The sequence below is a fragment of the Apostichopus japonicus genome, chromosome 13, assembly GCF_037975245.1.
Source record: "Apostichopus japonicus isolate 1M-3 chromosome 13, ASM3797524v1, whole genome shotgun sequence".
NCBI lineage: Eukaryota > Metazoa > Echinodermata > Holothuroidea > Aspidochirotida > Stichopodidae > Apostichopus > Apostichopus japonicus.
The window spans coordinates 10,834,239-10,860,847 of NC_092573.1; the positions used below are offsets into that span (position 1 = coordinate 10,834,239).

General features: G+C 35.5%; 2 protein-coding genes across 4 annotated transcripts in view; one reads left to right on the forward strand and one right to left on the reverse strand.

Annotated features, from left to right (window-relative positions):
• Positions 1-436: 436 nt before the first annotated feature.
• Positions 437-18,137, reverse strand: LOC139979156 (DNA polymerase kappa-like). Of its 3 annotated transcripts, XM_071989864.1 has the most exons (14): positions 17,875-17,890; positions 17,814-17,832; positions 16,748-16,827; positions 15,250-15,415; positions 14,273-14,384; positions 13,317-13,469; positions 12,299-12,893; positions 11,318-11,442; positions 10,505-10,671; positions 8,936-9,065; positions 7,163-7,334; positions 6,129-6,536; positions 5,567-5,615; positions 437-4,427 (listed from the first exon to the last, which is right to left on the reverse strand). In XM_071989864.1, exons 3-14 carry the CDS (start codon positions 16,821-16,823, stop codon positions 4,331-4,333), a joined length of 2,250 nt encoding a protein of 749 aa, XP_071845965.1. In that variant the 5' UTR covers positions 16,824-16,827; positions 17,814-17,832; positions 17,875-17,890; the 3' UTR covers positions 437-4,330. The 3 variants fall into 3 exon arrangements, with proteins under 3 accessions (XP_071845965.1, XP_071845966.1, XP_071845964.1); XM_071989865.1 differs by lacking the exons at positions 17,814-17,832; positions 17,875-17,890 and adding an exon at positions 17,980-18,137 and having other exon boundaries at positions 16,748-16,829; XM_071989863.1 differs by lacking the exons at positions 17,814-17,832; positions 17,875-17,890 and adding an exon at positions 17,973-18,137.
• A 203-nt stretch (positions 18,138-18,340) lies between these two features.
• The window catches only part of LOC139979155 (regulator of nonsense transcripts 1-like), a 49,432-nt gene continuing 41,163 nt past the window's right edge, over positions 18,341-26,609 (forward strand). Inside the window, exons 1-4 of the mRNA XM_071989862.1 lie at positions 18,341-18,687; positions 21,555-21,697; positions 24,542-24,631; positions 25,770-25,979. Of these exons, the coding sequence (XP_071845963.1) occupies positions 18,496-18,687; positions 21,555-21,697; positions 24,542-24,631; positions 25,770-25,979 (635 nt within the window). The 5' untranslated portion in view covers positions 18,341-18,495. The remainder of the gene's footprint in view (positions 18,688-21,554; positions 21,698-24,541; positions 24,632-25,769; positions 25,980-26,609) is intronic.

The window sequence follows — 26,609 nt, forward strand, 5'->3', positions numbered from 1 at the left end:
TTCAGAGAAAATCTTTATAAGGGAGGAGGGGGGATAGGCAGAATTGTGATGCATATTTATCTAACTTCTCTTACTCACAAGAAAACTAGTTTCTGTATTGCATTTGTGTTCAGATGTGGGGTAGAGATGGGTGCATGGTTGGGGGACAATAAATTTGACTTGATTGGGTTGGGGGAGGGTTGGGGGAGATGAGAGGGGTAACCCAGATGACTTACATTTTTACATCTGTTTGAGTTAATGACAAACATCTGCACAACCATTTAAACAACAATAAACAATTTAAACAATAAACTAAAAAAAAGAATAACAACAACAACAAGAAAAAACAACAATAAACTGAAAATACCATTGTTCTCTTCTTGCATTTTATTCAAAATTCTGAGTAGATCAGCTTTTGCTCTTTTGTTTTCTTTTTTTTTTGTAATATTTTTTATCGTTTTGCTGTGTAGGTTAACTTTTCTGGATAACATACGGCTCTGTCTCAGATATGACATTGCAGAATAGAAAGAAGACACTAATAATACACAGGGATATTTCAGTTCTAAGAAAATAAAAAAAGTACAACATATGTGTTCTAACTTATGAATTGAGACAGATCATACTATATAGAATACCGCCATCAATTTGAGGTAACGTTTTTGAGAGGTCATTATCAGTTTTCAATCTTCCAGCGAGAATATCGAATACTTAGCTAGTCTTATCAAGTTTAATTGTTCTTTGCTCTCTATTTGTGTCACACAAAAGAATCAGCATGTCAAATTCCTTCTAAAAAATCTGGCAAAATATCACCATCAATGTGTAAAATATATAAGCAATTATTGCTCTTTAACATTCAGAAAGTAATATTTATGAGGGAAAGTCCAATGATTTTGAACATTGCCATATCCGCAGTAACTATTGTAATACTGTTTCTGTTTATAAATGTTACATCTTTTTACATAATGAACCTTTCCATCACCAGTTATGTAATTATTAATGCCCTCTTGATACTTAAACACCTAGTTGGAACAATTCTTTTCTATACTGTACTGTCATGTCCCGCTTCAGAGCACTTGTATTGTCAGTATGAGTAGGTATGAATATCATGTTTCTATCAGATAAAAGGTCAGGAACTGTTTGTACTGTCAATATGAGTGCTTTGAAGCATGATATGGGAGGACAGTTTGGAGAGGTATTAGCATTACAAAACTGTCCCAACTGGCTGCACTTTAACACTTCCAACATGAATATTCACACATTTGCATTTTACAAACAAAATAATTTCTCGCATAGTCATAAACATTTTTTTAAAAAGAAAACCCTTTAAAATTGTTAGCAATGGATTGAAAAGCTGAATAACAAGTCTGGGGTTGATGTCAGTCTTTGGAGGCTTGTAGAGTCCAGTAAACTCAAAAGACTTACTTTCAAAATTAATAATACAGAACATACAAGTCAAAAACATAGCCACATGCATTAGGAAAATAAGTCGGCAAACTGTCTGTTGGCATTTCAGATAGAAGATGGTAATTTGTTGGTCACATGTATATGTTGCTGTACTAGTAATCATACTGCTGTACTCATAAACATCTTGCAGTTCTGGTAATCATACTGCTGTAATCATGTTGCTGTACTAGTAATCATACTACTGTACTCATAACCATGTTGCAGTACTCGTAATCATACTGCTGTGCACATAAACATGTTGCAGTACTAGTAATCATACTGCTGAACTCATAATAATGTTGCAGTACTCGTAATCATACTGCTGTGCACATAAACATGTTGCAGTACTAGTAATCATACTGCTGTGCACATAAACATGTTGCAGTACTTGTAATCATACTGCTGTACTCATAAACATGTTGCAGTACTTGTAATCATACTGCTGTACTCATAAACATCTTGCAGTTCTGGTAATCATACTGCTGTAATCATGTTGCTGTACTAGTAATCATACTACTGTACTCATAACCATGTTGCAGTACTCATAATCATACTGCTGTGCACATAAACATGTTGCAGTACTAGTAATCATACTGCTGAACTCATAATAATGTTGCAGTACTCGTAATCATACTGCTGTGCACATAAACATGTTGCAGTACTCGTAATCATACTGCTGTACTCATGATCATGTTGCAGTACTCGTAATCATACTGCTGTACTCATAAACATGTTGCAGTACTCGTAATCATAATGCTGTACTCATAAACATGTTGCAGTACTTGTAATCATACTGCTGTACTCATAAACATGTTGCAGTACTCGTAATCATACTGCTGTACTCATAAACATGTTGCAGTACTCGTAATCATAATGCTGTGCACATAAACATGTTGCAGTACTAGTAATCATACTACTGTACTCATAAACATGTTGCAGTACTTGTAATCATAATGCTGTTATCATGATCATGTTGCAGTACTCGTAATCATACTGCTGTACTCATAAACATGTTGCAGTACTCGTAATCATAATGCTGTAATCATAATAATATTGCTTTTCTCCTAATCATACTGCTGTAATTATAATCATGTTCTTGTACTAGTAATCATAATGCTGTACTTATAAGTATTTCTTGTTCTTGTAAACATACCATTGGAATCATTCTTCAAGATCGGTTACCCGTATAATGCAGATATCAAAACTTAAGAATCCATCAAAAGTTGTCTAGAATGATTTCAAGTATCTTGATAAACACTTCTATTCCCTCTTATCATGTTTCAGGGAGAAGTTTATTATTTGAATTTTTGTATAGCAATTTTGACATTTAGGAATATATTTGTTCATTATTAATTATTGAAAATATTGTCACAATCTTAAAAAAAATCCATATAACTATTTGAATTTGTATATCAATAAAACCATGTTGAATAAGTTTGGTATGTGATAAGTTTGGTATGTGATACTCCAAGAAATATCTTTCCAACCATATTTCCTTTTATTTCTCTACTTTTCGATTGTCATCCATTGTCCAACAAATTATGTTGAAGCTATTTGAAATTTTTAGTTGGAGATCTGTAACACTGGTGATTAATTACTATCATCAAACGGACGAAGCAAGTTTTATGATTTATAAACTTGGCATGAAATATGGTATATGCTGTCAAAAATTCAAAATACAAGAAATATTATTGCCAAATGCAAAATGGTGGGAAACCCACTATCATTGAGAAAATTGCAATGATATCATCAAATAAGAATTGAACAATTGAAAAATTGTACCCATGCTCTGGCTGCCTGGATAAAGGTGGTGGCATTTTCAAGAAATGACGCTTATTCAATCGGGAGGTTCCGGTTTTCGATACCCGGATGGGTAGTAGTTAGGTGTTTTTTTTATCAAAGAGCAATCTATGGTTTTCCCATCTGAAATGACTTTCTAACTGAAAAAGATTCCAAATTTGAGTTATAGTGCTGAATTGGAAGCCACCCGATGTGTAAGTTGTAATCCATAAACCCATGCAGGTTTCTCCCACATTTGTGGTCGCTTAAGCTTCGTAAAAATGACTGCTGATTATTATTTTTATTAATATTATTAACATAGTTCAGACTGATTTTGAAAAGGATTGACAAACCACCTAAAATTCTAAATTAATTTTTTGTGGAAAGATGATTAACAACTGAAATTGTTTTAACACCAAATCAGAAAATCTGATCTTGAAGGAAAATGGAAATGTTTTGTTCGTTCATGTCTCTCTGATCGATGGCTTATGTGATTGCATAATTGTTATCATACCCGTTATATCTGTTAACATCCAAACATACTGACTAACATACAGATATTTACGTCCATTGATTAAACTGCTTAAAGAAACTAACCCAGATATTAAATTCCAGTTACATATTTTGCCAGCTCCTGTCTGGTGTGATGGCTGAATTGAGGATGTAGAAGATATGAACAGTAATAAACAAAATATTATCATGACTGATGTTTTGTTTGAAAAATGCTACAAATAAACTTGATAAAGCACACATATTTAATTCTTATCATGCCCAGTGCCGAATAAATGGTTTCAAACTATTACCCTTAATTAAAGCAATTACTAAACTTGGTTAAGGCATTTTTCTTCTTGTACGAATGTCGCACAGCTAGGAAAAAATTTGTCCCCAAATCTTGACGATTGACACAGACTGCCAGTGACTTCACTGGATCAGTTTAAAAAGAAAATTCAGCTGTCAATAAAATCAAATGAAAGTAAACTTTAAAGACTATTTACATTTTATAAAAGACAAGGTTCTTTTTATCCTTCCGGAAATGAAAGCCATTGCAATAACATGATATTTACATTGTCCAAATATTCCATAAAAAAAGAAGAAGAAGAAGAATATGCAAGGAATGGTGAAGATCCCATTAAGAATGCTTTGTAAAGAACTTATCCAATGTTGGGAACTTTCCTGAGCCTTTGGTCTTCAGTTTCTTTCTTTTTGATGAGGAACTATTTGATGCCCTGTGGGTATAAATGAGCACAGAGAGAGAGATGCTATTAATATCCAAATACAATCATAACAAGAAAAACCAACAGCAATTATAAATGCTAATAAGAAAAGAATTTATCATGCGCACCTATCCTCTTTGCAGAGCGCTGTTGGTGCAAAGAAAAATAAAGATAAAAATAAAGATAAAGAGAAAAAACCAATACATAGGTAACAAAATAGAACCATCACGAATGGTCGTTATAAAGTATAACAGCTTTGAATTTCTTCTCAGCCTGCTTAAGAGAGGTAATTTATTCCAATTACAAGATGTGTGCAACATCAGAAACAGATCCCCCACCCCCTGAAGAAATCCTGATTTGGTCTCTTAGGAGTGACAGATTACAACAAGATTTAGTGAAAGAGTTTTAAAGAATTGATTAAATACTTGAGCTCAATGAAACGTCACTGACGATCGAATAACATTACTATATCATAAGCAAGTGACAAACGCAAGACCCAATGAGTGCAGCAGTATGATATTGTCAACGAAATATGAAAGAAGAAATAAATTGTAAATGCTATATCTGCATCCGTATGACTAACATACACTCCCTAGTGACTATCTACTTCCTATTAGTTGTTGTTTTTCTGTAAAGGCAACAATCCACAATCACTTCTGTACCATGTGACCAAGGATCACAGACATCAAAGGTTCGTCGAAATTGCCAGTATTGTGGTGCTGTTAATGGTAAAGCATTGGACTTGTATTACCCAAGGGACTGCTTTATATCTGATTCTAGCCTCCCACCCCCCCCCCTCTCCAAATTGTTTGCTTTTTCGATAAAAACTAGAAACTCATTGGTCAAAAATTAAAAGTAAGAAAACATAAGAAAAAGAAAGCTGCAAATTGGATCACATTAATTTAGTGAAAAGGAATTATTCAGAAATCATAAACTGAGATCAAAGAGGGAGAGATATTTTCGCAGTTTCTTCATCGAAAAAGGCTCTGGATACTAAAAATCACTCAAGAAAGAAAGACAAAGTGAAGAAGAAAAACAAAAGAGGACAAACGACTTAAATTTGAACAAAGAACAGAACATTATCAACCATCCTATCTTCTGTTTGTTTTAAAGCTTTCATCAAAGCTAAAATTATGGAGATTTTAACTGACCTTTTCAATGGCGTCAAACTTTCCGAAGATGATGTTGTTGGTTCCTGACCTGGTAACAAAATATCACAATAATTGTAACATCATCACATCTAAACAGGTAAACATATCCCAACTAATGCATCATGATTCTCTAAGTCACAGACATCACAGATAGTGAAAAGGTGTTTACACTCTTTGATGAAAAAAGGAGGTTAGTGAGTATGAACTTATTGAAACATTGCGACATACTAAATGGAAAAAGTTTGTAAATAGTGTACAGCATTGTTCCATACCAATCATCGGGGGGGGGGGGGGGGGGGGGGATATTTTTCTTTCGCAAAGTAGTACAGTCAATATCTGCATTGGGCATGGCACATTTACGCTGTGGTGGGAGGTGGAGGGGGGGAGTGGGGGTTGCACAGGGCACCCTTACACATAGGGGGGCAAATGAGATACTGTAATCCATTGATCATGGGAACCTATTACGGTTATCTCAGTGTCCAAAAGCAACATAAGTCAGAACAACTGCAGGAAGTCCATATTTGGGAGTAAATAAAACTGGATGATTTGATAAGTGACTCACTCGCAGCCTGAGTTTTGAGCAGCGATGATATGGCTCCTTTGTTCAAGCAGATGTCCACGTGCTGGTTGAATTCTTCCAAATTCTTGTAAACGTTCTCCCTGCTGCAGATGGGGCATGTATACTTGTGGCTTGCTGCAGACGCAATGCTCTCCATAAGATCTGTTCCTCTGGTCTCCTGATCGATAGATTCCCTAGAGTCTTCGTCTACGATGATTTCATCCTCCTGGTCATCGACAGTCGGGGGCTCCTCTTCCTGCTCCTTCGCAGGTTCTCTTGGTACTGCGGGTGTGCTCTCCTGACGCAGCTTCCGTTTGGAAGGAGAGGACTTCTTCATGAACGACATCAGCGATTTCTGTCTTTGATCGCCTTGAACTTCCTCCTCTGACAAGAAAGCTGATAGCCTGACACCTAACGAAAAAACAAAAAAGTATTCAATGGACAATGGTGTCTTTAAATAGGCAGCTTGGGCAATGTTCATAGAAGAAAAACCTGTAAGTACAGTTGAGCGAAAACTGTTAATTTGTTGCATAGGTGTCATAATGGATCATGGCTGGAATCCTTCACAGATTCTATCATCATTTGAGCTGAACCAAACCACTTAGCCAAACCTTAGCCTACCACAACACATGTATGAAAGCCTAGCCTAATTTGCATATATATATAGCATGAGTGAGGATACTCTTTGAAACTTTTTTTTTTACCTTAAGAGTCCTGCTATAAGGCAGCATTTTAATGTTGTATTTATTTGATCTGGTGGTAACATACAAGACCAATTTAAGGAATGATAAAGTACTTAACTTGATAATTTCTTTACTAAATTCCACCAAAGTTGCATCAGTAATGGTGCAATAGAGGAAAAATGTTTGCAAATTTAACAAAACAAAACATAACATTAAACCTGTGAGACAGAAAATTTGTTTCCCTTCATCAGATTACCCTTAAAGTTGGACTTTAATATAGTTTACGTACTTGGTTTATTTGGAAAGCGCACTTTTGTAAGATTCTATACATGTAAAACTGCAAGAAAATAATACCCATGAGCCTGAGGGACAGAGGTCGCGGTGAACAAGCCCTGATTTCTGTCTGCAGAAGTTCTCTGGCCACAGCAAATATCTCTTGGCTGGTACTTATACCACTCATCAGGCTCTGAGATCTGTTCTTCACTTCAAAATCCACTGTTTTGACTTTCACTGTGATGTGTTTGCCCTAAAAGAAAATGTCAATAGACTCAATAATTAACATAAACAGAAGGAAAACCATCTTAATTTCTTAAAGTGGGTCTAGGTGTTCACATATACTTTAACTGTGATGTGTTTGCCCTAAGACAAAATTGCAATAGACTCATAAAAAATATATATATATATATATATATATATATATATATATATATATATATATGTATATATATATATATATATATATATATATATATATATATATATATATATATATATATATATATATGTATATATATATATATATATATATATATATATATATATATATATATATATATATGTATATATATATATATATGTATATATATATATATATATATATGTATATATATATATATATATATATATATATATATATATATATATGCATACAATCAGCGTCCATGGCCTAGTTGGTTACGGTGTATGTAGATATATATATATAAAGAAGGAAAATCTTCTTAATACGTGAGAGTAGGTGTTCACATATACTTTGTACAGATTCTGTACCTTTCGGGTTGATTTATTATAGCTGTTTTATACACTTCCATACTTACAATGCAGTTCTTTAGCTTGACTAATTGAGTTTCATGTCAAACTAATGAAGAAAAATGCCCCAAAATTTTGCCCAATAATTACCCATTTACTTTGTATGTGTGTGATATGAAAAACTACCTGAGTGAAGGAAATCATTAAAATCAATGAGAAATGATAAATATACACACAAACTTATCTACCAGCAAGAGTCTGCAGGAAGCATAGCGCAAAAATATTGACCAATTGGTAGATTGGAATGAAATAGGTGAAATGAGACATGAAGTAAAACAATATCTGAAAAGACTCTCTAATTTGAAAAGATTCCAAATTTGAGTTAAAATGTTGAATTGGAAGCCACCTGACGTGTAAGTTGTAATCCATAAGCCCTTGCGGGTTTCTCCCACATCTGTGGTCGCTTAAGCGTCGTTAAAAATAACTGCTGATTATTATTATTATTATATATATTTTTATTTCTAGCCGAAAATTTTGGGTTTCCAAAATAAGGTTTATTATGTCTGAAAGTGACAAGAACAATTAGATACAAGTAAATCTAATGAACATGCACTTAACCATCTTATGAGGTCACATAGAGTTTGAACTTGTATCTTGAATGTTATAACTAATGTTTACAGTCTGCACTGCAGACAAGTTTATTTCCAATGTGTAAAGGATTTTCCAAGTATTTTCCATGCAGCTAGCCTCGCAGCCAGGAATTCTGAGTCGTAGGGGCACCAACGATTTGAGAAGGAGCACTAGCAATTTATAAAGAGGTCCACAATTAATACTGAATCCTGTAACTTGTGACATTCTTTATGCCTCAGCGTGGTACAGATGTAGGGAAGGGGGAGGGGGGAGGGGGAACAGTCGTCCTAGTTGCATGTCCTTTAACTGATTTATGAAACCATGCTCAGCAACTACCTCAAAATGCACAACATTAAAAACTAAATGAATCAAAAAATAGTAGAATAATATGAGACAACAAATGTAAACTCCTCTCCTTTATCCATATTTTTATAAGCAAATATCTTAATATGAATAACGGCCGATCCATACCTTGAGACCTTTCTTTTCCACCTGTTTAGCAAGTGAATCACAAAGATCCTGACATATCCTGAACAAATCCTCCGGCTTACTCTTATCGCGAAACGTTCGCTCTGTGCTCATACTCTTACGTTCATCGCCCCTGTAAAACGTCAAACCAAAAGTGATCATAAGCCACATCTTTAGCAGTTTGATGCCTGAATAAAGCTTAATTTTACATAATATGAGCATAAAATTTGCGCACGATTCTGTTGTGCATAAAAGGTAAAAGATTTTTGGATAATTTATGGAATGTTGAACTTTGCAACGTCATCTTTTTCTGTGTTTCAGTTTGCAAATATAAGTTTGAACTGCAGTACCAGTGCAGGAAAACTCTTAGAGTAGAATTTTCAATCGAGTGGGGCTTAAAAGAAAGTTATATTGTACCACAGTGTCAAGGGTTAAATTGTTCTCTCTATGATTCTCACTGTATCAAATCTGAATTATGATTTCAAATTACTATGAATAATTTGAAAGACTATGCTGTGCGTAGTTAATTAGTTGAATTGCAGTAACAGCACTGAGGAATAACAACATCCAATTCCATGCTTGACCTTCATAAAATAGGCATACTGATTCATTTGTACATGGTAAAATAAGAATCCTATTGGGTTTTCTCTTGATAAAATGTCACTGGAGGTCAACAGAGGTCAAAGTCTGAAAACGCAAATGACCAGGAATAGCTGGGTGCTTTTTGGAATTCACAAGAGAGAATTTGAAAGAAATAGAAAAAGTGCATAAACCATTAAGCAGTATTAAAATGCATCCAGTTATGACACATTCACCAAAATGAAAAAAGCTTAAATAAATATGTAAAATTTTGTTCATTAGATAGGAAGTAGAAGAAAATTGGTGGGTTTGGGCATCCAGTGCATTATGTATGCCCAAGGCTCAATAAATGTGGGAGGGTACAATGTGGTCTGTGCATAATGCATGCCTAAGGCTCAATAATTGTGGGAGGGTACAATGTGGTCTGTGTATAATGCATGCCCAATTAAGGCTCAATAATTGTGGGAGGGTACAATGTGGTCTGCCAGTACAGGGCAGGTTTATTACATCATATAAATCTTATTTCTCTCATCTTATTTTTGCAATTCAATATACCTTAAGAATTATTGTCTGTATCATTTACACTGCAGTTCTGTTTTATATATCAAACTCTCTTGCAAATGTAATTTCAAATACTACTTTTTGAAACATAGAGTTGAAAAAAAGATCTAAACAGACTTGTAATTAACGTCAAGGAACTTTATCAGTTTTATTCGCTTTACTTAGGTGCAAAGAATAACACCATCGTTATAATGCACAACTGCAGCTCTCTCCATTTCCTGTGTGAAAAATTCAAACCCTCTTTTATCAAGAATTGGTTGCATGGGAAACCATGCGTGCAGTATTAAGTACTTTTGTAAATGCGTATATTTTATACACATCTTCCAAAACTACTGGGACAACTTGTTCTCACTTTTCGGGATGCCATATACTTTTTATAATATTACTAAAATGTTATCAGATGTGTTCTTCTTTCATTAATTTTGTTTTTACCTGCCAACATCTGTTGATCCAAGTCCAAGTGATATCTTGATGAAGTGGTTGAACGAGATAGAGGGAAATATCTTGTAGAGCAAAGCTCTGTTCTCGTAGAGATCTGAACAGGTATTCACCCCAACAGCGCTTAAAACCCTCTCCATTACCTTACCGATCCCAGAGATCTAGGAAAGAGGGTCAAAACAGACTGCTAAAATAAATAGATATATATATATATATATATATATATATATATATATATATATGTCATACATACATTTATATATATATATATATATATAGATATATATATCGATATAATAATAAAATAATAATAATAATAATAGACAGTTCTTATATAGCGCAACTTACAATAAAGTCTCGCCGCGTTGTATATATATATATATATATATCTATATATATATATCTATATATATATATAGATATATATATATATATATATATATATATATATATATATATATATAAATATATATACATACATATATATATATACATATATATATACATACATACATATATATATATATATATATATATATATATATATAAATGCCTTGGTAAGTACAGCTGTTACTCGGAGTTTCACGCCCTTAGGGTGGCGATCGTCAGACATCATCAGACAACAATATATATATATATATATGTAATATATATATATGTGAAAAAGAATGAATGAATGAAAAACAGACTGGGAATTAGTGACATACTATGGAATTCAAGTCATGAAACAGATACCAACTAAGCTATCCAGTCTCCTTCCATCTCAGTAAACACTTGTATAAAACAAACTATTAACCCTCAGCATACCTTTCTAACTGGTAATTTGGAGATAAAATCCAAAACTTCTTCTTTGGTTGGCTGTATCCTAAACTGTCCATTGGGCTTGTTCATATCAGAGGCAATCTTAGCAAGCATACAATTAGGGGCAATTCCTGGCAACAAAAACAAAAAAACAATTATCAAGTGATTGCATGGCAAGGTTCTAGCACAAACATGGAATTACATTTTAATTATGAGTATCACACAAGAGAATATTCCGATGCAAGAAGTTATCGGATTAATATGGCTTTTCATCTTTAACTCATACAGACTTTGACATCCACAGAAATGTTGCTGGACACAGAAATTAGATCCCAATAAACAGTTATTATCTTATATTTTGACTTACCTTCCTTCAGGCCTCAGAATTCAGGTTTTTTTACTGGCTAAATGCCAGTGGAATTCACCGATTGCCGGTAGACAAAATGGCACTTTCATTAATCTACCAGTAGACATTATGAACATAAACAGTAAGGTAACAATCACCAGTCAATAAACTTACATGACCTGAGTATGTATCATAAAGCCCTGCGATACTGAAAATATTATTGAGCTGCTAGCTCCCATAAGTCTGTACAGTATATTAAAACTGATGTATGCTGTAAATCAGGAAAATGCTACTAAAAACTTAACAGACAGTTGATTTTTAAAGCACCTGCAAATTTGACTGTGACCAAAATTGTGAAATTATAGGCCTGATCTTGTTTTACCCCCCCCCCCCAAAGAAAAAACATGGGTCCTTATAAAAACCATGCAACCAACATGAAGTTAAAACATTACATACTTTTTCAATTACTCCATTTTAATACCAGCCAAGGCATCACAGGGCGTGCTTAGCATAAAACACATAGATTCCCTATGACTAATGAATAAACAAATGAATACAAGGGTGGTGGAGTGAAGGGGGGTATGGGGAAGGGTATGCTATAGTTAGAGAAAGCTGAAACATTGTGTCATATGCTAACTTACCTGCACTAGCAGTAAGCTTAGTTCTCTGATGAATTCTGAACCTCATTTCATTAACTGCCTCCTCGACACTCGTGCCGAAAACGACTAGTTCACCATTCTGTGGTGCCGACACCCCTTCCTTGTCTTCTGGTCCTTCAGAAGGTTCCTCTGGACCACTGAGTGTGCTCCCTAGCTGTGCCCCTACTGTAGACTGCTTATTGGATAATAGTTCTCCCTCTGTCTCATATCTGTTCTGACATTTTTCCTCACTTTCTGAATCAATCTCTTTAGAGTCTTTGTCCTTCTCCAACTGGTGGTTTTCCCCGTCAGCGTCACTCGGTGTGAGATGAACATGTCTCATGAAGGTCCTCTCTTTATCAGTTGTAGCCCTCCTCCAGACGAGATGATCGGTGAAGTCCAAGAAGGCCTCGTCTAGACTCATCGCGGAAAAGTTTGGGTCGTACTCCGCTAAGATCTCTTTGACCTGAGAACTGTACTCACGGTATTTGGCAAAGTTGGTCGGAACCAGCACGAGATCGGGACAGAGCTTCAAGCCGATGAAACCAGGCATACCAGCTCTCACTCCATAGCGACGGGCTACATAGTTTGAAGTTGACTGGGCAAATTTTGGGAGAAATTAAAAAAAAAAAGAATGAGTAAGTGTTTTTCATGCGGTCAAATAAATACTGTCCAGATGGTTGGCAAATTAAATGATTTGTTTTACAATCGGTAAGCTAAACTACCACACCTGCTGTGTTAGTACTCTTAATACGATTGTAACTAACAAACAGGCACACCATTTTAGAATTTAAACATGTGAATGTTAGTAAGTGAATAACTAGAGAGTGCTAATAAATAAGATATAAAAAACAGCAGAGTTCATCACAAATAACACAAGAGACCTTCTTAAATTTGCACATGATCATGTTCAACTTTTGTCCTGTAGTTAAACTTTGGCCAAGATCACATCGGTTCACACATGTTTTATACTCATCTACTACTCCACCACCTCTTGATAGAACATTGATGTCTTCCTCACCAGCATATGCTTCCCTCCAACTGCCATTGGTTTTGTTCTTAGTTCTGGTTTCTCTAACATTTCCACAGCAGCGTAAAACATGTCCATATCAATGTGAACGATGGTTCTCGAAAGATCTCTGTTTCGTTCCAGCCCCTTAACAAGTTCATTAACCTAGGAAGGAAAAAAAAATATACATTTTTTGTTCTTCATATTTTCCAGCTGTTTAAAAATTTAATGAAAAGGTTCAATTATGGAGTACTGTATTACATGACTCAAGGGCACATAACTTTTTTACTGCTCATATATGTATGTATGAGAGGGTTGTGGTCAAGTGGTTAAGGCAGTGGACTTGTGATCTAAGGTTTGCAGGTTCGAGTCCTGGCCAGATCATTACGTTGTGTCTTTGTGCAAGGCACTTAATCTCCATTGCCTCTTTTTCACCCAGTTGTGTGTTTTCACCCAGACCTGTGAGATAAACCATCAATTGGGCACTGTTTAACTGCTGCCATGTTAAGTTTGACAGGTTATCATTGACCAGGATAATATTGTTATGCGCCTTGAGCACCGTTATCGGTGGATAGGTCTGCGCTTTATAATTCTTCAATATTATTATTATTATTATGTATATGGATAGCTCTGTATCACTGTGACCAAGCCACAATATATATATATATATATATATATATATATATATATATATATATATATATATATATATAAGGATAAACATTCAATCAACCAAAGAGATTTACTATTATTTGCCGGAGCTTAATTAGCCTGATACAAACTCCGTTGTGTCCCACACAATTTAATCAATCCTGGTTCGACTTTGATGGGCTATGCCAATCAGATCACCTTTTAACCAGGTGCCAAATTAACATATCTCTGCTCTAAAACCACTTTGTATGGCATCCACAGAATATGGCAAAGTCATCCGAGAAATAAATCTATTTTAATCAAAATTAAATACCCACCTTGACTTTTGCTGCACTCAGTTCACTGGCCGTTACTTTCGATCTCAGATTGAGGAGTTTCTCAATTTTCTGATTAACCTGTTTTTCCTTCTTCTGTTCATTTTCATAATACCTGTGTTTTAAAAATCATAGGTGGGTTAACTTGAGCATTTGTTTGATCTGAGTTTTTTTTATTTTCTATCATCTTTCAACAATAAGGAGTTTTGTGATTGACAAAAAGTTATTACAGACAAAATCACTTATGCACCATTGTATACATTCAAACAGCAGCCGGCTACCAGTGCCGATGTTTCGATTAGAAGTGTTATATGAAAAACTTATTTTATATCTATTTCGATACGGGCAAAGTGATTATGCAGAATCTTCAAAACAAGTTGCACATCTGTGTTGTGGATACTCTGTCTGTCTATCAGTTTGTCTGTCTATCTACATAACTTAGTGAGACTAGACTAAAGGAAAAAAAGGGATTAGGCAAAATAGAAACAAGATTATGAACTGAAGTAAAAGATATTTTTCAGTTGAGACTTAAAACAATCAAAAGTGGAGTTAAAAGACAAGGTGGCAGAAGCTGGGTATGCCAAAGGCATGGAATGTGGAACTCTTCATCAGTGGGTTATTACCTTAAAGTACATACAAAAATTTTCATAATCAACTTTGATACAAATATGAAAGGAACATATTTGGTATCATAAGAAAATGTCAAGCATTCTCTATGCACACATCTTTTGGACAAGTTATTTTTGGTGAAAACTAAATTGTTTAAAGCAGACATCAAGTGGTACACAAATATTGCCTCAAATATTAATAATTATTAATTAATTAATAATTGTGTCCACTCAAAGTGATCAATTGTACTCTAAATAAAAATGAATACTCTACTTGGTAAGAAATAAATGCATAACGACTTAATGCAAAAGCAGAAAAAAAAAAAGCAATCCAAAAAAACACTGCTTTATAGAACTGAGACCAAAACCAACCTTGATCCAACAGACATATCCATTATAATCTTGTTAATCCTCTCTTTGTCCAGTCCTTCCATTCCCGCTTTATTGGTATTCAGTTCCATTCTACTCACATGGCTCTCGGATGTCTCTTGTTTCTGCAGCTTTGGGTCGACTCCAGTGGCCTGATTCGACGAGGGATCTGCAAAAATAATGCGCGAAAAAACATGAAATTTGAAATTTAATGGCTTTACACAGGCCTGCAAGTATATAGAAATTCAGAACTTACATTTTTTCGTTATATTCATCTGAAATTGTCTGCATTGCCATGCATGGGTTTATCAAACTGGTTTAAATGCTTTGCCTGTGTTTCCATGGCAACAACATATATAACTCAATAAGTGGAATATTCAAGTTTCTTTATACTGAGCAAATACAACTGAGCACAAATCATAAGAGTTTGTTTATAGCATAAATGTGACAAAAGTTTGCAAATCTTATCAAAAAAAATATTACTTTTAATATAACATTAACACATTTAAACACATCTTTCTAGCCAGCAGGCATACTTTCACAGCAGACGGACGGATCTATGCCTAGCCTACAGTAAGTAACTGTACTTTGTGTACTTAATATGTGACAGTTGTAACTATCTTCTAAGGCAGGGAATAAGCTATATTCATTATTACATCCCAAAAAGCTATACAATTACAGTCAAGTTGCTACACAAGTTTAACAGAGTTTAACAAGAGAAAAGTTTAACGAGAGACAAAATTCAGAGCCTTCTAAATGATTTCTTGCAAGGTCATCAATATCCCCCTCAAGTATTCCAGAAACTCGTTTTTATGGTCACTCAAGATAAAACTTCCAGGAGGCACTTTACCTGCAGCCACAAAACACTTTCTAACACTGAAACAATTAATTGTCTAATTAATTGAACATTACTCTAAGTCTGTAAATAATGTGGAGTACTACAAACTTTTGAAAACTTTTAGCCTGCTTTGCAGTTTTTGGTCAATATTGCTGACTTTTCAATTCCAGATTCGGAGAGAAGAGAAAGTGGCAGGTCACCTGGATGTAATGTCAAAGGTGTTCAAGTGCTAAACCTAAATGTTTACAAATGTTTGGAATTAAGGCAGATATAAAAATACATATATAGTAATTGGGGACCAGTATCAAAGAGAGGATAGTTCAAAGTAACTTCAGCTCATTACATTTTTCTTAGGTTAAAAGAAATACTTGCTAGGGTTTCTTGCAAATTTATTGAGTAACAAACATCGAATACGTTGGTGAAAGTTTGAGATGATATGCTACCATGTGACTGCTTAAAGCATTTTCAATTTTGCACAAAGCTGTAGTTCTTGAGGCACTCTACCTGTACATTGCCATAATAAATGAGGAAAGAAGGCCCCCATCCCCTCCCAATAATGCCCTCCCCCCTAAAGATACTGTTACCATTTCTCATATAAAGTTAAACTAATTTTTGAATCAAACTCTTATTTAAGAGCAGATGCATGATGGGAAGATTATCTACCGTTATATTCTAATGTTGTCATCCATTGCTCGCTCTCCTCTGCCTGAGTTTCTCCTCCAGAATCATCTTCCATCATAGATCTGAAATAAGAGAATATTAAGCAAACACTTATCATACATAGCAAATCCAAATCTTGCCAAAACTTTCTCATTCTTTGTCAATGTGATAAAAAATGCTGCACCAATTTATAACAAATCATGAAGATTATGAGCATCTATGGTTCACAGAGCCTGGGCCTAAAAAACAAACTACTTTACTGATCCACTCTCAGCCCCAGTGTCCTTACATTGAGACTGTAACTGTATAGTCAGGACAATGTTTCATCTAATGTGTATCACGAGTCCCTTGGAAAGGGAACAGATACTATACATGATGTTAGCCATGAGATTGAGAAGCAGTGATAGGTATGGTAAATACATAGTTTATCGCACAATACCAGTTGATTGTTCTGATAGAAATTTGGACTGTTTTGGAGCAAGACATATGTATAGTAACATCATGAAATTGCTAAAAGTGTCCACAATTTAAAGGAAAAAAGAAAGAAGAAAACTCCAAATAAGCACTACATAACTTTTAAACAATTGAAAGATGGAACAATTTCAGGGGGTTTGATCAATCACTTTTATCCATTTTCATGCACTGAAGTTAAAGTTCTACAACAATGAAAAACATATGTAAAAAATTGGTCCAGAAACAGCACTTTCAGGAAAAAAGTTGAAACCCAACCCACTTTTTACTTGTTGATATAACAACGTCTCCTAACATGCGCCATAAGCAACCAAAATTTGGGAGAGTAGCACTTTTTCTGAATTTAACCACAGATTCTATTGACCTCAATCAAGCAACCATAACTAGTAAGACTTGAGACACCTTATCTTTTAGCCCCTATAGACTGCACACTTTCACCATGTCATTCTCAAAATGCTTCGCCGAAAGATATGTGAATGATAGGGTAGCAGTTTAACACTGATATCACCCCCCCCCCCCCCCAAACCATCCAAGAAAAAATAGCCTCTCGATTCTTGATGGCAATAAGTCAAGCTAGTTGGCATATAACTTAGCTTACCAGAGTACCATCAACACGTTTAACCGAATACTTCACGTTTGTTAACACGTACTAGTAGGAGTTATCCTAGGCCTTGGCATACAAATTTAGAATGTTAGTTGAAGGTTGTATTTGTAAGGCCTACTGTGTACCACCAGACGAGAATCAGATGCTACTAACCTTAGGCTATATGTTTAGCAGATCGCACGCTGGTGAGTGTAGAAAGAGATTGAATTGACAAGTGAGACGTCCTGTAACTGTGTCAGACTCTCCCGCGATATTACCGTAACTGTGTTCTGTAATTTGTACCTAATTTTGTTCATTATTGCGCAACTTGTCATTTGTTATGGCAAACTTATAAACCGTGAGGGAACCATGTCGGTCAGCCATGCGACGTTATCAGCAACCTTTGACCCTGGTTGTCGATTACGTAGATATGCGTTCAAGGAGCGCTGGGCTTGCTGTGTTCGTGTTGTTCCATGTGTTAGGATAAAGTATATTGTATCTGTGCTAGTTACACCATGTTCGTGAACGTGTGCGACTGATGTTACAGCCTATACAATACCGGGTACATTTGACACAACCGTGTTAGAATTCTGCTGCAGGAAAGTCTGTTCAATATTGTCTTTTTTCCTGACCACATTTCTACTTCATTCGTCATTTTCTGTTCCAATCAAACATCGTAGCAACCCGAATATTCAAGATGAGTGTCGATGCGTACGGTCCGAGCACCCAGAGTCTTACTTTTTATGATACAGATCAAGACCTTATCGCCGGTATTGGGGCAGATACCCAAGGGAGTGAATATGACTTTAATTTTACCATGCCATCTCAAACTCAGGCTTCTCAGAGCCAGGCCTCTCAGTTAGATATCGCATCACAAAGTCAACCAGAGGTAAGAAAATGTGAAGGAAAAAACTTCAACCTATTCATAACTCTTCAAATCATGGAAATGAAAAGACCTCCCCTAGCCTTAAGTACTAGGTTCAGTTTGGCTAGGCCTAAGTTAGGCAAGGCTAAGTTAGGCTTGCTTAGACCAAATGTAATATTATATTCATAGGCGAAACTAACCTTCCACAAAAGTTCCAGATCGAAGAAGATGGCCTCTGGGGAAAGGAAGGCGGAGTTTTACCAAGGTAGGGCTAGGCTAGATCTATGTCATTCCAGATGTAGGCTACAGTGTCAGTATTAACAAAATGTCACCAAAAAAAAAATTACTTTGAAGTATGACGATGACTCAATGAGGATGTGGGTTTTTGCCTAAAGAGAACATTTTCCGACGTTTCTGATAATAAACATACAACCTTTTTAATCCCTTTCTGGCACCCAACCCCCAAATAAAATGCACTTGGCAGTTTCACCCAGTGTTTTTCATTTCAAGCTTTGTTGTTTGGAAGGTCATCATTACAGTCATGCTGTAAATGAGCTGTGTATATTTGGAATGGCACACCACATTTACAGTACGTAGTAAAATGGCATGGTTCGGGTGGTTGGCAAAGTTGTCCAGCCCTGTTTGCAACAACAGATTGGATGATGTCATCATAGCAACTTAGACACTTAAATGATTTTGTTTTCCTTTATAATATTTAACTCACTTAATTCACGGAGGCAAGTTATATTTCTACAACATTTTTTGCCATTTGACGAAATCGGAAATACAGAGAACCTTCACAGCTTAACAAGGATAAATCAATAAGAAGATTATATTGGAAAAGTAATACTTTCTAAGATCATTTGTCATGATGACATTGCAGAGCACCTGCTGTGACCAATTCCAGGGAAGATTCAAGGGACTTACTTCACCCCTCTCTTACCCGTCTCCAGTCTAGTTATATGCACTTTCCTCATATAATTAACTACCAATGGTAACATTTCAGCACTGTCCCCTCAGTACCCCCCGCACACAAGGAAATGTCTCATGACGGTAATTTGACCTAGTTTCGAATGAGGTGTAACAGAAGTGTTAGACACCACCATCGATCCTAGAAAATACACACATAGCTTGCTACCGTCGGTAATTAGACACTAGTGTACAGTCAATACATACATCTACGGTCAATACCCACAACACCGTGTACATAGCAGCGTGGACATCTCAGGTCTAGATAAAAGAACGTCATTTGCAAGCAACAGAAAGTTAACTTTTTCAGATGGCGGCACACGGTTTGGGGCGAGTCTTCAATGCCTTTAACCATATCTTGAGATGAATTTTCAACTAGCAGCATGGAATGTATTTCTTCTCCTTATATAACTTAGTGTTACTTTGTCTGCCAAGTCTGCAATATCCCTTTGAATCTTGATGATTTGCATTAAAAAACCCTACTGTACATGCATTGTCTGTCTGTTCTGCAATACCTTGAGAAGGTAGCTGAAGTGGGGAAATATGCATTATTACTCTTGCCTACCTGTATCTCGTTAAACTGCACAGTTTACAGTATGATGATAGGTATCTCACATAGGGATAAGACAGACAAGTCTAGTCTACTACTAGAATTTTGTGGTATTGACAATATATTCATATCTTTTATGTCTGTACACCCACCACGTTGCAGTATAAAATAACAAAATCACAGAAACACAACATAACTTCTCATGTGTACAGTATCAGAAATTAATATCAAATTACTGTTCAAACCTAAAATGGTGTTCAATACAGTATGTTGTTCCTTCTTAATTACTGTAATTTAAGGCATTTCCTTTTGGGCCATGAAGGATATACAGTTTGCCAAAGGTTATGTAACATTCCAAGTATAGTTAGTTATGATCGCAGACATATAGACACAGACATAGAAAATGTTAAAGAACACACACATAGATGGCATATGACATGTTTATTTATACATAGTAAACACAGTACAAAATAGTATCTACTGTACATGACACCTGTAAATACAGTATGATGTTGATTAAAAGCATGTACATGGCACTCAGTTACAGTGTTATAAGTAGCTATTATTTATTATTTGCTGTTGTTGGTCACCATGAATGTACCATGATGGAGTGGGCGTACACTCTTGTGTTTGCTGCTATAGTACGCAATGTTACATCATCTCATGTTCTAGTGTTCATAATGTTGTCACATGACAGAACCTCAAGTAAGATATGTACTGTAAACTTTATCTGTGTCTACAGGTCTATGCCAAGTGGTGAGAAACGGTAATTAAGGAATAAAAATAACAATAAAACAAAAACAATAAAAGTGACGTACAGTATCTCTGACAGAGACTGTGAATTGTCATTAACTTCACATTGTCATATTATGAACTAATCTCGGATATTAGGTACAAAAAAAATAAAAAATATAATTAGGTCAGGTTTTAGCTCCCCTAGTACACTTGAAAGATTCAACAGTAGTAGTTGAGTCATGTTACATGGCAAGACTTTGCACCATTAAATCAGCTTGTTGAAGTTGGTCGGAATTGTGCACAAAGATATGCATATTACTTAAAAAGTAAGATTGCAATTGACCAAAATAAGCCTTCTATATTTTTTTTGGAACACAAAATGAATGAAATTAAGTGAGTACATAATTCTAGAATTTTGATTCAATCCTCAACTTTCTCAGTAGGTCACTTATTCATAGAGTCTAAAACACATCAAACTAAGCTTAAGATGAAATTAGACAAAACACAATCTAACAGAACAAACGAATGAGTTACTCTGTCCTGGTATTTTACTATGCACTAGCATTGAAATATCGATCAGATTTCAACTCGAGAAGCTGCTTTAACTAATCTTTTGATTTATTTTCATCATCTTTAGCCGGATGACTCTAAGCCAGAGGAGAATGGTATCGGAGAGGTAGGCGTGGATGGGCAGAAAGATGGACAAAAGGAACTTACCTTTGAGGAAGACGATGAGGAAGAAGCCTTCTACTCTAAGGATCTCCCCGAGTATGCTTGCAGGTAAATAACGTTCTTCAGAATAAAAACAATAAAATAAAACCTCAAAGGATTCAGATGTCATGTTAAGTGTTTTATTTGCCTATAAAACTTGTTAGACAATCTAAGAAAATAACCAAATCAATAAAAAGACTTAACGATGAACATTGGTAGTTATCAACTTGGTCAATATGTATTCCATACACAAACAACAAGAAGGTAGCCTCTTAACATTCTAACGAGGAAGAAGCCTTCTACTCTAAGGATCTACCGGAGTATGCTTGCAGGTAAATAACCTTCTTCAGAATAAAGAAAAATAAAACCTCAAAGGATTCAGATGTCACGTTAAGTTCTTTATTTGCCTATAAAACTTGTTAGACAATCCAAGAAAATAATTAATAAATAAATAAATAGACATTATGATGTTGGTAGTCATCAACTTTGTCAATATGTATTGAGTACACAAAAAAACAAGAAATTAGCAAAGGTTTGTCCTTTGCAGAATGTATCATCTCCTGGGTGAAAGTGAATGAGAATTGCAATTATAAACATTTGACCATTAAAGGGTATTTCTGTCCATGGCATACATTTTAAGGATCAAATATTTCTTACAAGTGAGGAATCATGTCCTTTTGTAGTTGTTCTATACTGTAGTTGAGGCCTTCTGCTAGTAACTTAAACTGCTTTAGCTGGTTGCAATATTATTCATTTTCATGTACAGTACAGTAGTACTGCCTTCAGAATACATTGCCAGAGCACAATCTGTGTTGTTTAGTCATAGTCTGACATTGTACTAATTTTTTTGTCAGCTTAACATTTTCAAGGCCACTTTGTAAGGAATTTTTACTGGTTGTGGCCTTACATTTTGTTGTATGAACAGCAAACTTGGTTGCCCTCCCTCCCCAAAAAAAAAAAAAAAAAAAATATGTAGTAGAATAGCAATGACCAATTTGTACACTATAGGAAAGATATATGTAGGTTGAACAATAGAACAGCAATGTTGGAGTGATGCCAATTATCATTTTGCCCAATTGGTGGGCTTTAAGTTACAATGCAAATTTCTGAATGTAATGTCAACAACTGGTCGTCCACCAGACAACCTCCACAGCTGATTTTGGGTACTCTGAACAAAAGAGTATATCAGTTCGGGATGACCGTTAAAAATTTGCCCTGATCTTTAAAGGATTACTTTAGTCAGTCTTAGTCATGATAAATTCATAGTCCAGCCAAAAAATAAATAAGTCAATTAAAATTAGTGCAGATAATGTTTCTATAGCTGTTTGATGTTTTCCCATTGAGTTTTGTGTTGCATCTGAGGAACCGATCTACAGTAGTGTGTTAGACAATAACAACTGTTTCATAAATTCTTAAAAATTAAAATTGTTATATAAATTTATACAACCTGGACTGATAGTGCTCATTACTGTTTAGGGGTTTACAATATATATCAGCATATCGTTTGTTGCTTAAGTCATCCTTCAGTTGAACAATCACTTACTTATTAAAGCCACAACCCAATCCTGCTCATATTAAAATGTAACATCAAAGGTGTGGGGGGGGGGGGGTGGACAGCTTAAGAAACTGCTGAAGTCTGTAGATCTGCTACAACTAGCCTGACATGCAGTACAGTAAATAGTAAATACTGTGTCCAGTAGGATCTTCTGCAAAGGTACATTGAGTTTCCCTTTAAAGGAGATCTTCTTTAACATGATTCATTGAAACATCAGGCCCTCTTACTTTTACATACATGTACATTAAACATACATAGCATGTTGTACATTTTACATGTACATAATAATTTGAACATGGCTGGCTTTCGTCGTTAAATATTAAGGCCGATTCAAACGGGGACACTGTTTGGACAAGATGGAATTTATTTGTGTACACTGAACATTGTGTTGTGGGCTATAAACTTGAAAAGAATATGGTGGTAAGCTCGTACTGTAAGCACAGTTAACTACGTACCGTCAAGAACTGACACACAACCAGCTGCCTAAGTATGGTAATATTACAATAATTACATAGCTTCCTCCGAGAATTAATTAATCCAAAGTACATACAGTACAGTAGGTGGTTCAGTAAGTTCTGTGTAGTATTAGTTAGTACAGTAGCTCAGTGGATTATTGTATTTAAAAATGTGTAGACTTGGAGGCGTCATTTGAAATTCGGCAAAAAAAAGAGAGGAATAAACAGGGTGTTAATCTAATCTTTGTACAGAATGATCAATAATAACAACATGTGGTTCATCTCATTACTTAACAACGCAACAGGAACTTTAGATAAGTTGCTATGTACAGTACCTTAAATGCTATGGTATATATGTTGTTGGATTTATGTACTGTAGCACTAGCCATGCTACAGTAGCAGTTATGTACAGTACCCCTGTATTTAAGTAAGTTCAGACTACGGGAATACAGACCAGTAAGTTTTTTATTTCTGTTCCCACAATAAGGAAGGTTTGTTAGTTAGTGTTACATTCACTGAAATAATTAGTGCAGAGTTGCATTGATAAGATGAAATTGAGATACCAAGATAGAAGGATAGTTCTTTGTAAGCCATCTATTAAATTCTTTTTTATACGACAGCTTAGAACTGTACTAGCTTACATGATAATCTATACGTAGATCAGGACACTGTGTGTGCTACCTTCTCATATTGACATTTAACACTACCATGCATTTTTTGCATTTATGACTTCTTACAAGACATCGAAGCTTGTCTCAAATTACAATGTGCATAGATCTACACAGTTTGCAACATCATGTATACAGTACTTGTCACATGAAGAACAAAAAAGAAGATGCAGTGTTCAGTTTTCATCAATGCTAAAAGTCTTTATTTTGTCTGTATATTTGGCTCTCTTCTCAGATACTGTGGCATCCATGATCCCGCTGCTGTGGTACTTTGTAACAGCACCAAAAAGTGGTTCTGCAATGGTAGAGGCAATACTTCTGGCAGGTAAGAGGTCGTTTACGTGTGTCACCGGTAAAACTCATACTGAACATTAATGCGGCACAACCAGGCTGTATCTACTGGGCATTTAAAATAGATCCCACTTAGATGGTTGTTGGGTCGAAAATCAACCCTTGACCATCTCCGAGCATTAGAAGGAGTAGATGTACAGTAGATCTCCCTTGCTTGCATTCGAACCCATCTGATTCATTTTTTCCCGAGATTTTTCACTGTATTAACATATTTTTGCATTTCCTATCTGCGGAGTACAGAATATGTCCCTGTTTAATAGTTACTGTCAGTGTTATTTACATGCAGGCAGTGTTTCCCTTGTTTCCTACTTTTGCTTACAGTTTTTGGTCCTCATTGTCTATCTTTCATATTTTTGCATGATCAGCATACCTGTTTCCTACATTGCGGTTTTCCTTTGTTAATCGTGGTTTTGAATGTACAGAATGCAGCAAACTGCTGTGAAACAGTGCGTATTGTCCATTATCAAGGTTTACAATAAATGGGAAAATTCTTTTTTGCTGTATCTCTTGTACTACCCACGAGGGGGCCACATTAAAGAAATAAGCGCTCAAATTCCTGTTTGGTTTTCAAACCCTTCATTTATCCAGTGTTTAATAGTATGGATAAGTTTGTTGTAATAGCTGTGCCAGTACTAATTTCTTCATTAAAACATTTGTGTTGGTTAGTCCATAGTAAATCTTAGCTCAGTAAAATTACACCCTGAAATGATCTTCAGTCTTCTTCTGTTTCAGGGGATGACATTGGCATTATGTCTCTCACAACATGATTTTGATAGTCACGTTCATGAATGACCCACATACCCATGTCTACATTATTTCAACACAAAAAAAAAAATAGATTCATAATTGTGATAATATGTTGGCGAGACTCCCAGCTCTATTTGTACAGTATTGTGAGTCAATTCTTGTTAAGGCATTGCCAATTGTTAAACAAACAAAAAAGAGAGAAGAAAACAGAGAGCAGAGAAAGAAAAAAGAAAAAGAGAAGGATAAAAAGGAAATGAGTTTGCTTGGAAAAGGTTGTCTCGCGGTGCAATTAAACTAAGTGAGCACTGTGAAATGTTCTTTTGTGCCTATCGAGGTATCGACATTGTTGTTTTTGCATTTTCCAGCCACATAATCAACCACCTGGTCAGGGCCAAATGCAAAGAGGTGACACTTCATAAGGACAGTCCTTTGGGAGAAACAGTCCTGGAGTGTTACAACTGTGGGAACAGGAACGTTTTTCTTCTTGGCTTCATCCCAGCCAAGGCGGACTCCGTGGTGGTCCTTCTCTGTCGCCAACCGTGCGCTACTCAGAGTAATCTCAAAGACATGAACTGGTAGGTCAAAAGGGCGTCTCACTAACGGAAGCTGTCACTCCGCGATGCCAAATGTTCTTTTAAAGGGCAACAGTAACTATGGCAATCTCTCTGAGTTTGCTCTGTGCTGTTGCTTTGTCCTTCAACTATGTCATTTCAAGAATGCTTCAATGGTTCGATTCTCCCAAAATGAGAATTTATACAAGTTGTAAAGGTCTCGAGAGAATGAATTTTTGTTTCTGACATTGTGCATGTATTACATTTTAACCTTGTAGTAGTAACCTTAAAACCTTTGAATGATGTGTCATGTCAATGGCATAGATTTCTTGTTGTTTTGTTTGATTGGTGGTGATATTTGGCAATGTTTGGTTGCTAGCATTTTTGATGCAATCAAACATAGTAATTGTTTCCATGTTCCTCATCATTTTTGTAATCTTGTAAGTTTAACACCATCGCTTACTTTCATGGTTATTAATGCCACTTATCACAGGTCTACATGTGTATGTGGTTTGTTTGGCAATATAAACAATTGCATGGGCAGAACACAAGTTTTATTTCAAGGTTACAGTAGCTGATAGCTGTGTGTTTGTTTAGTCAAGATTGTTGGCTTAGGGCAAATGGGTTGAATGAGTTTAGAAGGTTTTTGACAAA